Genomic DNA, 14,058 nt, shown 5'->3' on the forward strand with positions numbered 1-14,058 from the left:
CAGTCAGGGGAACTGCAGGTGAGGCGGCATGAAAGGAACATCTCACACGGTACATTTCATTATTTTGGTGGTGAAGAAGGAGCAGAGGAGAAGAGAAATACCAGGCTTTTGATAATCACAACATCTACACATGTTGTACAACAACACATGTATGTATACATACATTGTGTTTCACCACATTTAGACTTTACTCTCCCTCGACCTCAGTGGGAATAGTGGATTGTTACAGCAGTACAACATACAACTAATTTGCTAACTAATTCCCACTTTGTGAGCTCAAGTGTGTGTATTTTAAATAAAAGCTTCATGTTGCAGCATTATGAATTACTGTTCCCTCTCATCCGTCTTCACACAATACGCTAAGGACAAAGCATTTCTATGTCGATGGCTATCTTGACTGGTCCTTCTGAGGTAAACGCCACTGATTTGACATGATTTGCGTGTGTGTGTGTGTGTGTGTGTGTGTGTGTGTGTGTGTGTGTGTGTGTGTGAGGTCTCACAGGTGACCAATCAGAGCATTAACGAAGCCATGAGGTGAAAGACAGTTTTAAATTAAATCTAGTAATACTCAGTTAGTTCTGTATGAGGAAGAGTTAACATTCAGACTCAAACTGCCTCTTATGGCTCACTTTCAGATACATATTCTAGCTTGTGTGATTGATTCAAGAAACCAGAGATTTTATTTGTGTGTATGAACGATGAGCATCATTTAGGATTTGCCAATACAACAGATGACCACTAGGTGGTGGTGTAGGATGCGTTTTGTGATAGTTTAATGCAGTTTCTCTTGCTTTGAAAATATCATTCTGCTTGTGTTTATGTTTTTTTTCTCAGTGAAAATGAATGTATTTGCTTCCGATGTACTATTCCTGCTTTTTAACAATATAAAAAACACTATGATATCCCATATACTCTAAACAAGGAGATACAGAATACAGATATAATACTCAGCTAGAACTATAAATAATCTCACTGTGTGTCAAGTGAAACACAAATCTATACATCTATTTATTTCCGACAACCTGTTATTCATGGAGAGAAAAAGTGAATGTCATTCGGTGAAAAAAGTAACTCATAGAGTTTTGGGTGGTGATATATATTTCTCAAGGTTTACAAATAACATTATTTTTTTAAATGTGGCATAGTACATTACACATTATTTCCAGAGAGCAAAATAAATATATTGCACTTAAAAATCATTCAAACAACAATCTCATCCGGTGTCGTATTCGTATAACGGCATACAAAAGAAAACGTCTCGTTAAAAAAGGGGTTTCTTTTTTTTTTTTTTCTGGGACAGTGCGTCTGGTTCAACGAAGGGAAACTAAAGTGTTTTACATTCACACTGAAGGAAATCAACACTCCTGACAGACAAAGCTCAGCTTGCACAGCAGTAAATGAACAAGATCTGATTTCCAAAGCAAAGAATGGAAAATCAAAAAAGGTTTCTGACTTTCTTAAATAAACAGATGAGATAAGATGAACTGCTTGCACATAAATCACATGCAAGGGGTCTGAACACGCAGAGCCACATTTCACTGCTACGGGCATCCTGGCACGTTCAAACGTGGCAAACTGGGACATGAACAGTGTTTGTGTGTCACTTTAATTCACATGTTTTGAGTTCTGCACAGAGCGTCACGAAAGCGGTCTTCATCGTTAAAGCGGTCTTCATCATTAAAGGGGTCTTCATCGGCCGTCACACCTTTCACGACGAGAGAAGCTGAAAGATGTGATTGTGTTTCTTTGGATTTTGTGCATAAAACGTGACGTCACTGCAAAAAACCATCAACACAACCAACAATTAAGTTAATTATTGTGTCCTTAAGTCAAATTCTTGTTTTTAGTAGAGACTGATGAATACTGGATTTAACTTTTTTAAACTGATACAAATGTTTGATATTTTAAAGTAAAAAATAAATACGTTATATACGTTAAATAATCTGCCAATTAATGTAGAACATAAACCAACATATTTCATAAAGAGCCAAAGAATCGGTTTGGCTAAGAGTGTAAAACAATCAGCTGATTAATCAATGAAGTTATTTGTCGAACCTTTACTGCTTCTCTTATTATACATTTCGTTGTGATTTATGATAGTTGACTGAACATTTTGGGGGTCTTGGAGTGCTGGTAACCATTTCCAGATTAATCAAAAGCAATCATTGCTAAGTTGTTGCCTCAAAAGAAAAAAAAATATGAACAAACTGCATTCAGAGACCGTTTTGAATATAACCTTAAACACATTTGAGCATTTCTGTGCTGCAATTTGCATCCATCAGTTGCAGTCTGGCTCTAGTTTGTAGAACTGGGTTCAAGACAACAGTTTAAAAAACTGAAAATATATCTTCAGGATAAAACGTGTAAGCTTGTAAGCTTGTATTTCTTCATAATGTTTAAATAAATTACTCTCCTCCACCAGTGAGCTGTTTGTATGCACCAGATACCGAGCGTGAGTCGACCCCAGCAGCTTCCAGCCTCCTCCTCCTCCTCCTCCTCCTCCTCCTCTTCCTCACCGCATGTTTCAATGAGGCGGCTGAGAGCCATTATTTCCCGGTGTGGACGCCCTGTCGATGCGCTCCGATGCGACTATGAATCAGCTCGGTAGCACCTGCTAATGACTGAAAACACTGCTGTTTCTCCACAGATGCTGCATGTGACTGCGAGAGAATAAAAACGCCCGAGTGGAAATAGATGGACGATATCCTTGATGGCCCGTTTCACACAGTGAATTAAAAAAATATGACAATTTTGAAAAACGCTGTGATTTGAATGGATTTTGTGGATGAATTCCTCTCAGTGAAAAGTAAAAGGCCGGTCACACCAGGAAGTAGCCACCGGGTGACTCTGGACTCCTCTCAGGGCGGCCGATGGCCCCGTGAGTCCCATCATGTGTTGTTTCCCTTTCAGAGTTGAATTTACAGAAGAGGAACAAACAGCTATGGCTGGTTGGCGAGCTGTCAGTCCGGGAGCTCATTGGTGATGATTCCCAACAAACAGTTTGTTCAAAAGATTTGTACCTTCAACATAAAAACTGCTTCCTTGTGGAGCCGTTGACCAGCAGAGGTAAATAAAACACACATAAAAAGAGTTATTCTGCTGTCGGGGGGAAACGTTTGTATTTCTTTAAACCAATCATCCTTTTCTTAAGCACAGGATGTAGCTAAAGCTAAAATTATAGCAGAGCAGGAGGAAATAAGTGTCTGAAATGACCGATGGCCTACTTTTATCCACAGTCGACATCCAGTGAGTCAGAATTACCAAAGTGCAACTTCTGGAAAAATGTTTCTTTAGAGTCCATTGAAACTAATAGATTTATTTGTGTTGGCTTTTACATGCTGGTGTGACCGGGCCTTTAAAGTACGCAAAGGTTTTTCTGTCTCAGAGCTTATTCATCCCATTATTTTTCCATATAAAGTTTACCCAGCGTGTTTGTCTACTGCTGTCAGCATGCGTCCTAGGATTTTTTTGGTTTGTTTGTTTTTTTGCACTCTACAGTGAGAATTTTCCTACGAGTAAATGTTGCATTTTCCTCTTTGTACAATGCATTTTAACATGTTTGTGACCTTATTTTCAAGACGTTTGAACTGTACATATGGCTGCATGGCTTTCTAGAAAACAGAGGAAAGCTGAGACTCTGATGCCGAAACGTTCACAGACTCAAGACGGACACACTCTGCAGCATCGGGCGAGTCTCTCCAGAAGTCCCCACGTTGAAGGATCCCACATCAGCCTGGCAGCTTTAAAGCCTCGGTGGGGACTGCTTTCTAAATATTGTTTGAAATAAGTTTAAATTGAGGCTCCACTTCCTGTTCCTCAGAAGGTCAAGACCCAGCATGCTCCTTGTATTGTCTCACATTGGGCTTTATAGTTTGTTTTGAGGTTGCAAGTGTTTGTACAATGTCACTAATGTGTTCGTAGGAACCTGCTGATGTATCCGCAGGTCCTGTGGAGGCGCCACAGTCCCTTTTCTTTCTCTTTTTTTTTGCCGGATCAGTATGTCACATCCTCTTTACCTGCAGGTGAACTATTTACAAAGACCAAGGGAGGGAGGGGGGATACAAACAGGATGAGTTGTGATGAGCCGGAGTGGAGAAGTAACTGGTGGCACCGGATTGGGGATCAGGTCGATCAAGGTCGAGTCATACAAAGGGCGTCATGACCGTGGAGGAGTGGCGGAGTCCCTGGATGGCGGCGTAGGGGCCCTGCTGGAAGTAGGGGTGAAAGCGGGGCATGTGGAAGGACGGGAAGGACGGCCCGCTGCCCTGCATGGTTCCAGCCAGAGCGGTGGGCGTCAGCGGCATGCCCAGCCGGCTGTAGGGGGGCAGGGAGCCCTGGATGGAGTGAGGCAGGGAGCCGGCGCCGGCGCCCATGGCCGACAGGGACTGTGGGTGCTGGAAGCCCGGGAAGCCCGAAGTGGTGGTGACCCAGGAGCTCAGGGAGAGGTTGTCCGAGGCGCTGAACGCAGAGCCTGCAGGAGACACGGGATGGATGTGAGTATTATGGTACGACATACTTACTTTATTTTGGGTTTGAACTCAAACAATGAAAAGAATGTCAGACGTTAAATTCTTGTTTTTGCTCTTTTCCCAGGATGCGTCTCAGCTCCTGTGTCGGTGCCGGGGTTGATCTGTTGAGTGCGTGACGGCCACTCACCTCTGTGTATGCTGTGTCCGTCCTCACTCAGGTTCTCCTCGTCGCCAGCGTAGGTTCGGATCGGCGACCGGGCGTACGAGTGCTTGTGGATCAGATTCTCAACACTTTCCCTGCAGCAAAAGTCGAAGACAGAGCCCCAAAATAAATCTCTTTTTTTCCATATTAGGTTTTCTTTTTGTGGAGTTGCACCCCAGTAGATAGACTGTAATACAGTTAACACAACATATTTCCTTTTCACAAGACAAGAAATAAAGAAATAAAATAATTAATTAATTACATTAAATCATTGTTTTTGTTTGTAAAAATCTGTATACCTTCATCCATCATTTTAAAACGCATCTTGTGTTTTCAACCCGTCACATTTGGCTCCTGTTTCCACAGGCTTGATATCTGTTATCACAGGTCTGCTCTCTCGTCAATAATTTGTCAATACTTTAATCTTAAGTGACACAACTTGTGGTCACAGATTTTCAGTGTCACACCAGTTGTTTATTTGCATCATGTCTCTGCATATTTATTTGCATTCATCTAATATTTTGTTTACGTGTATGAACATGAGTGTGTTCACTCTGTGTGTCGTTGTCCTCATGTTTGTGCAGATGGTGCCTGTATAATTGTGTGTGCGTGTGTGTGTGTGTGTGTGTGTGTGTGTGTGTGTGTGTGTGTGTGTGTTTATCATCCCACAAAGTGCATTAGCTCATTTGAGGGTTGTCAGATCGCACTTCTCAAACACAGTGACACAAATTGTTAGGGAGGTAGTGAGCGTGTGTGTGTGTGTGTGGGTGTGTGTGTGTGTGTGTGTGGGTGGACAGGCAAGTGGTCTACATCATGCAAGCCATGCGTCCACATTAGCAGACCCCTCCTTTCTCTCCCTCCCCCCTCTGCCGCCCCTCCAATTAGGTTAGGAAAGTGCAATATCTGTCAGCAGAGGAGTACAAATGTGTGTGTTTTTATCAGCGTCGGGCCTCTCCGGCTCAGAGGCCACGGCAAACTCCCACAATGCACGGCAGGCCAGTGGGGAGGCAAGGGGGAGGGGGGCAGTGGGCCATGCTGGTTTCAATCAGTCACTGCAGCCAATTGAATTACAGTGTGTTTTAGTGCAGTGGCCGACTCCAGACTAATGTGATTTCTGCAGCTCCCCGAAGATCAATTGATCAGGTCTAATTCACAGCCCTCAAAAAGAGAAAGACAGAGGAGGAGGAGGAAGAGGAAGAGGATGAGAGAGGGGCGGGGGGGGGCTCATCTCTGGTTTGGGCTGTTTTATTGAGGGAAATGGGCAGATGGTTTGATTTTGGCAGCTGATTTTGGCCGTAGTGCCGGAATCAGGAATTACGAGAAGCGTGTGTTTTGGCAGCGTCCATAAAAATCCTTTGGATGGGGATTTGTAACGTGTGTGTGTGTGTGTGTGTGTGTGTGTGTGTGTGTGTGTGTGTGTGTGTGTCTGTCTGTGTGTGTCTGTATGTCTGTGGCATCTGACTCGTGTCAAATATACACATGTATATAAACACATAAAGCAGCGACAAAGGGCAGTATGAAAGAAAAGTGCAGAGACAACAACAAGGAGAAATGAGATGTGAAAAAGACCAAAAGAAAAGGATGATTGAACGAAAGAAAAGAGATGAGAAATACAAGGAGAGCTGGAGAAAATTAAGAAGATGAAAAAGTCACACAAAAAAAGAAAGACAAAAAGATGAGAATAGAATACCGGAAGAGAAGGCAGAAGGAGGAAAGAAAGACAATGACTGAAAGACGATGTAAAAGGAAAAAGAGAGAGAGATGAGAAAAATAAGAAAGGAGGACAACGGGAAGAAAAGAGAGACGAAGAAAGGAGAGCAATAAGAAAAACAAACGGAAAAGAAACAAATTAAAGATGTAATGAAGAATAAAGGAAGAATGAAAGAGAAAAGGAAAGATAAAAACAAAAGATAGTGATTGGACAATGAGGAAGAAAAGAACGGGTCAGAGAGAAAACAGAGACAGCGGGAAAGATAAGAAATATAAGAAGAAAGGACGGAAAGAAAGAGAAACAAGAAAAAAAACAAGTAAGGAATCGTAAGAAAAAAGATGAGACATGAAGATCTTAAGAAGCAAAGAAAGAAAGGACGTGAAAGAATGAGCGACAAGGAAGGAAAGAAAGAGAGAGAGAGAAAGAAAGAACAAAGTCAGAAGGACGGACGGTAAATAAAGAAAGCAAGAAGTGATGAAGACAACACATGTGGAGTGTCTGTGTTTACTAATGAGCAGCAGGATGCACACACACACACACACACGCACACACACACACACACACACACACACACACAGGGCCCAGAATCCCCTGTACCTCTCCATGTCGGTGAGTCGTGACGAGTCCCGGAAGCCTTTGGCGAACGGGTTGCTGTCGATCTTCAGTTTGGTGATCTGGGAAACGCGGCCAGGAGAGAGAAAGAGTTCATGTCACTCGTCTGCTTTTTCATTATTCACTCAGCCGAGAACATGTTCACGGTCTGTTTCTGTCTTTTCTCTCCAGCTCCCTGCAGTCTGCTCTGTCTTCTCCACACAGGGCAGCTTTATAGACATTAATAATGACGTACAGTCATTAATAATGACGTCCTGATCTCCTCGTTTTGCTGTTGCATCCCCTCAAATACAACCTTTAGGCACTTGTACTTCCATTGTATTTCCATTTCATGCCACTTCATACTTCTATTTCACATAATAGATACACATAATCATGTTATAATGACTATGACTGTCAGCGAAATGAAACGTAGTTTACATTGACTTCAATGAGAGTGATGTATACTTTTACTTGATTTAGAGATCTGAACACAGCTTCTCACACAGTCAGATACCTCTGATACTTATCAACCTGAGTGTTGATTAAATATGTATCTGACTCTCTTTTAAATAACACCTGTGGCCCACAGCAGATATTCACAAATGAGTTCAAGGTCGAGGTCAAGAATGATCATCAGTTTACAACTTTTGAACTGATCATGCTGAACAATCTATAAAGCTCCCAAAAAGTCACTCATTTGAGATTGCAGCTCCTTGTTTTAAAATGTCTTGGGAACCAACAGCAGCGTTGGTCCCCATTGGCCCCCATTGGCCCCTATTGGTCCCCATTGGCCCCCATTGGCCCCTATTGGCCCCCATTGGCCCCCATTGGCCCCCATTGGCCCCCATTTGTCCGTATTGGTCCCCATTGGCCCCCATTTGTCCCTATCGGTCCCAATTGGTCCCCATTGGTCCCCATTGACCCCCATTGACCCCCATTGGTCGCTGTCAGCTGTCAATCACTCACCAGCTGGTTCTGGTAGGCCGTGACGGCCGTGAAGACGGTCTCGACGAAGACGAAGGTGCGGAACTCCTCTGACTTGAGGTTGAGCAGGGAGGCGGTGTGCTCCTTCTTCTTGATGATGTGGACCCGCGGCTGGTACTTGTGCATGGAGTTGAGGATGATCTGCAGAGGACGAGCAGAGCCAGAATCAATGCTGGTGGAAACGTACAGGTTCAACCGTCACACTGTCAGGGGCGACCGACAGAATCTGTCATATGGCAACTCCGTCATTTATTAGTTTAAATATATTACATTATTATGGAGGACATGTGTCTCTATTGTCTGCCATTTTCAAAATCAAGATTTCATCGTATTTAGCTCCTCTGACTTACCAACATATTTAAGGTATGATCAAGTGCAGTTTATAATTTTTGCATTTATGAGCTATGTTTGCAATGAAACTAACTCCCAAAATCTTTAACGTGCTCCAAAAATAACAATGAAACAACATGAAACTCCATGAAGACCATGTGATGTGACTCACAGCTCCAAAACAATACAAGGCCTTTGAAGCAGTGTTCTTGATTTGAGAATAACTTCAAAAATAAATCATGGTCCAGATCTATTCCTGAAATTTTACATTTTATAAATACAATATTGTCAATTAACAAACTAAATATAACGATCAAAAGTAAAACATATATAATTAAATACTTAAACAAAACTGCAACAGTAACATTTGTTGAATGGCTCTTCTTCATTGCTGCTGACTTAGTGCAGCTTTGCATATATATTTAGTATATATATTTATAATATATATTTACACAATGTAGAATAGGTGCTTAGGAATGCAGTTGTGTTTTTGGGGTGTATAATTCTGAACATGTATGATACAAAATTATGCACCATTACCATATGATTACATCCCTCACATGTTTTGCCAATATGGCTGATTATTTAACTTGATCAACTCAAAAAGGTTCTGCTTTTATAATTTAAAAATGAATAATATTTGAAGTAATGACCTCTCATTCATCAAAAGATTTTTTTTTATCAAAGATTTTTTTTTCTCATTTAAATTCCTTAATAGTGCATCTCTCTGTAAAGCCATCTAACAGGATCTGCATCATAAAGATGTCAGTGTTGTTATTCTGCTAATTGATTGTATTATATTTTCCAAAAGGCTTTAGCAAAATAAGAAAAGAAAAAAAAAGTTTCCGGTTATCACATTATGGGAAAAAAATATTATTTTATTTAACTTCATATTACATTGAAGAGTTGTTTAAATTATAACATTGAATTGGTCACATAAAATGCTTTGTTGCTGTTAAAATGCCGCGTGGCCATTTTTTGGTATACTTACATTCATAAACTTAAGCAGCTGAATTATAATTTCACCTTATAAAATAAAAACATATCCCAAACCTGCTTTAATAGTTTGTAAAAGAGAAATCTTATTTACAAACTGTTGTTCATTCAATATTTATTTCTCATATGATACTATCAATAAGAAACTTCATTAAAAAAAAGAACAAAATGCACAAAAGTCAAACATTTTAAATCATTGCTTTGGTTACTTTTGTGTAAATGTCAGGAGCTATTTTTGGACTAAAACACACACACACACACACACACACACACACACACACACACACACACACACACACACACACGCACGCACGCACACACACACACACACATTCTTCTAGATAACAATCCCCTTGTTCCACACGTCTGCGCTGGATGTGTTCGTGGTTCTGCTGCTTGGCTCGGTGCCTCCAGTGAAACCGTGAAAGGAGGATTAAAGGAGCAATTTGCTCTTGTCGGGTGAGTTTTTAAACTTGACAGAGCTTTGTTATTAAAAATGATGTCTTTATATGACATGCACATCAAGACCGGAAGTGTTTTTACCAATTTTGATAACGAGGGTTAAAATATGATCGATGTGCGTATTTGTTCTCCTCGAGACAAAAGAGGAATAAAGTAACAAGCGCTCACGTGTCCGTGTTGGTCCAGTTCGTTGTTTGTCAGTTTCACTTTCTCGAAGGAAACCATTTGCTTCACCAGCTGCTCTCCGGTGAACGGGGAGTCCGGATGCACGTACAACCTGCAGGAGGAGGAGGAGGAGGAGGATGAAGAGGAGGAGGAGAGCGGATCAAATCCTCTGCTGTGATTGGCTGAGAGACATTTGGAGCGAATGTTCCTGAACTGTCTCTGATAATGTGAAGCATTTATCTGTTTTCGTTTATTTATTTTTATTAAAAAAAAGGGGGTTTTGAGAGAGTTTCAACATCGGAGAGCCAGACAGGAACAGTATAAAATCGAAATGCACTTATTTAAGAAAAGAATTGTATTACTGAAAAACAGGAATTTACACGTTGTGGGCATTTAGTCCAACATTTAACCAAAAATAGAGGAGTATAAGACGTTTGGTTATGAATTATAAGTCTGCAAGCTTGCAGGATTGTATTTAAATGCTGAGCTCGTGAGCCTATAAGTCCTTTAGTGTAACCCCACGCGGACCAAAAAAAACGAGAAGCTCCATTTTTGTTTATTTGTAGAGTCTATTTCCCAACAAAAAGTCAGGAATAACACATTAATATAGACTTCTTTATTTTCGGCTGAGCTGTAAGTGATCACTTGTGTAAACGAAGGCTTCTGAAATCAACACATGACATCATTGTGTGCAACTTGTTTAATGTTTAGCCAAACGCTCAAATGATCAGAAACTAAACACGAAGCATATCATATCGTGATATCAACACGGCTTCAGATGCCAATTGCTTCATGACATCAATCAGCGCGCGTGACTGATCCCGGATGCTTCCTGGGAAAGATTACATTATTTCCTCGGTCTCCAAACGGCGTCTTTGGTCTCCCCGTTTTCCTTCACGAGTTGTTGATGATGTTACACGTTTAAGAATATAGGACAAGAAAAATCCTGATGTGAGCGGGAGACCCCGTTTGTTTGCTTCCAACACCGAGAAGTGCTGCAAAGTAATCCGACGAGCATGGTGAGCGAGACTAACATAAAATAAACCACGCCTCGAGCCTTCAGTGGGTTTGTCATATAAACATATGAATATGTGCACAGGTCCCGCTGTCACTCAAGGTGTGCAGGGCGAGTTACCTGGCGGGCAGAGGAGGGTCGGCCTTGCCGGCCACCAGCCAGGAGGAGCGGTGGTACGCGTACCGGTACCGCTTGTTGTCCACTGGGACGATGTCCATCAGCACGATGTACTTGGAGTCCTGGTCCACCCCGGAGAAAGAGACCCGGATGGTGGGGAACATCCTCCTGATGGAGGAAAATGTGATAATTGTTAATTCATTATTATCTATGTGTCTTCTTCTTCTTGTTACCGTATAGCTAATATATTTGGACATACGTTTTGCTTCATCACAGAATCTAAATCATTGCATCTCATCTCCCCTCAGAAGAGAATAATCTGGCCACACAATAGAAGTCAATTTCATGAGTTTATTGGATTTTCATAATTTTTATTTAACACTTATTCTATGTTATTTCCTCAATGCTATCCTTCCAAGAAAACTCCGGGCTATTTAAAATGTACTTTTAGCCTATTATTTAATCAAATTTCTCAAATCTAAATTTACCTCGAATGAACCAAATACCTTTGATGTTTATTATATTTTATAAACCGCTCCATGATGCTTAATTAAAAGCTATGACCTCGTTGTCCTTGTAGCTGCAACTCGGCTTCATGGCCTCCATTACATATTGAATAACCGGTCACGTTGTGGAGAAACATGCAATATAACTTCAGAAACTAAACGCTACGTATTCAAATAGCCTTCCCTTTGTGTGTTTATTTCATGATATGATCAAATAATTATTTTCTTCTGCTTCTTATGTAATTTAAGTGCAGATCCAGCCGCTGGGGACCCGTGCGCGTGCGTTATATGGAGTAACTTATAGCGAGCTCTTTTTTCCCCCACAGACTTTAAGGTCAGGGAAACGTTAGATTCAGGTGCTTTGAAACGACGGCACGTCTACGTTCACGTGCGTGAGGAACAACTCACAGAGAGCTGCAGGTGAGCTTTCAAAAAAAATTAAGATGCAAACTGAAAATACCACTTGATGTCCTTACATTGCCATCCAATAATCCTATTTGTATTTGTTGTCCTATGATAAAGCAAGTTATGTATTATGTTCATTATGCATAATTATTATAATTGATTTTCTTAAGACGTCTTGCATGGGACTAACGCAAATAATAATCATTATTAATACATTAATAAGATCATAATTAGGATGAAATAAAGGCAGTCCACGCGTTTACCTCCCAGACTTGGTGATGATCATCTCGGTGCCGAGGTCGTGGAATTTGTCCCACAGCTCTTTGGTCTCCAAGCTGCACGAGATCTTCGCCATCTCCTCGCTGGGGATGCCGGGAGTGGTGGGGATGAGCGGCTCCGTGCACACGGCGGGCGCGCTCCCGCTGAAGTCCCCGTGGCCGTCCAGGGAGGACAGGTCCGCCAGAGACTGCTGGTTGCAGGAGGACTTCTCCACAAACTGTTCTGTTTGTTGAAGCAAGCACCGACAGAATCAGATACGCAAAGAGGACGTTTCATCTTAGGAGCTATGAGCTCGTTGTCCTCGCTGGAAGCCACAACTGGGCTTTCATGTCCTCCATTAAATATTGAATTGTCACGTTGTGCAGAGACATGGAATATAACTTCAGCAACTGTTGTGATCAGTGAGCAGCAGCTCTGCGTCATCGAGGAGTAAAAAGAGACATGTTGGTGAAGACATGAGCATCGAATATAAGTGAATGTTTTATATTGTCCTTTATTATTATTATCATCATTGTTGTATTATCCACACTGTTTTATCATTTCAAACCTGCATCTTGTATTTAGTATACACATCTATAACACATGCTTATCGTCATATTTGTATCGTCAGGGAAAATAAAGTTGTTTTACAATTTCAATCAAATTATGGATGTGAAAATAAAATAAATAAACTAACTACGAATGTTTACTTTTTTAAAAAAATAAAACATATTTTTAGTCAGCGACCCAGGCTGATTTCTGCAACTAAATGAAAGCTTTAAATGACACACACGTTTCTTATCAAAAATACATGAAATAACATTCAGGTTGATCTTTACTGTTTCGCAAAGCTCTGCTAAGTCCAGCCAGGTGTTGGCATTTATTTGAATTTAGCTCATGAATATAGATAACAACTCACTGCGTCAGCCAGCAGTCAATCTCTCAGCCTTTCAACTTCGTGTGTCTAAGTCATAATGATTAGCTTTAACATATAAATAGTGTATTGTTTTAACCGTCACGCGCAGGTGAATGTAACGGGATATTTATTTTTGGCAAAATGATGGGGATGTTGCAGATGTTTTTTGTCACCTTATTTATGATACCTGTGTATTTATATGTAGGCCTCGCGGTTCGTGTTTTACCTCACTGTCATAGCACTTGTCCAATTCATTTATTTACCTATTTTTTATTTTCTCAGCGTGCTGTAAAACTTGATACTATTCTAATATTCATTCAACTTTTATTTTCTTCTGTTTTGCTCACTTAAATCCTCACGTTTTGTCGGGTAAAACTACTTTAACAGCTGAAACCCTGCGAACCACTTGAATTAAATAATAATAATAATAATAATAATAATAATAATAATAATAATAATAATAATATACATTTTCCCGGTCCGGGCCTCTTGCATCCTTACCGAGAGGCTTGATGGTGTTCTCCTCCGTCTCTTTGTCCTTACTGGGCTTCCCGCTGGACATCAGCGCGGCTATGGAGAAAGCGTTTGCCCGGGATGAGAGCTGCGGTTTCGGGGACGACGTGTACTCCATGTCGGGGAAAAGGTTTGGACCAACAAAAAAAAATTAAAAAAAATCCCCCTTTTAAATAAAAATTAAAAAAATAAAATAAAATTCCACCACAAACGCTCAACTCCGCCGGTTTCTTTGGCTCCAAGAAAAAGAAGAAGAAAAAAAAAAGTGAAAAGAAAATGCACTGCACAGTTTGTCCTGGATTTCGCTCTTTGAGCCGCACAGTCTGCTCGCTTGAGCGGACACACACACGCACACATACACACACATACACACACATACACACACACGCTCCACTTTGGAAACACTTGTCACTGC

The 14,058-nt window shown here is 41.0% G+C and overlaps 1 protein-coding gene across 1 annotated transcript; it reads right to left on the minus strand.

The window, feature by feature from the left end:
- Nucleotides 1–4,142: 4,142 nt before the first annotated feature.
- Nucleotides 4,143–13,761, minus strand: tbx20 (T-box transcription factor 20). Its single transcript, XM_068570499.1, has 8 exons — nt 13,632–13,761; nt 12,220–12,457; nt 11,049–11,213; nt 9,917–10,025; nt 7,943–8,101; nt 6,980–7,056; nt 4,657–4,766; nt 4,143–4,471 (listed from the first exon to the last, which is right to left on the minus strand). The coding sequence occupies exons 1-8, from the start codon at nt 13,759–13,761 to the stop codon at nt 4,143–4,145; spliced, it is 1,317 nt and encodes a 438-aa protein (XP_068426600.1).
- Between the last annotated feature and the right edge of the window lie 297 nt (nt 13,762–14,058).

Source organism: Clinocottus analis, unplaced genomic scaffold (assembly GCF_023055335.1).
Source record: "Clinocottus analis isolate CAN_PGR_092001 unplaced genomic scaffold, fCliAna1.0.p SCAF_9, whole genome shotgun sequence".
In the NCBI taxonomy this organism is placed as follows: Eukaryota; Metazoa; Chordata; class Actinopteri; order Perciformes; family Cottidae; genus Clinocottus; species Clinocottus analis.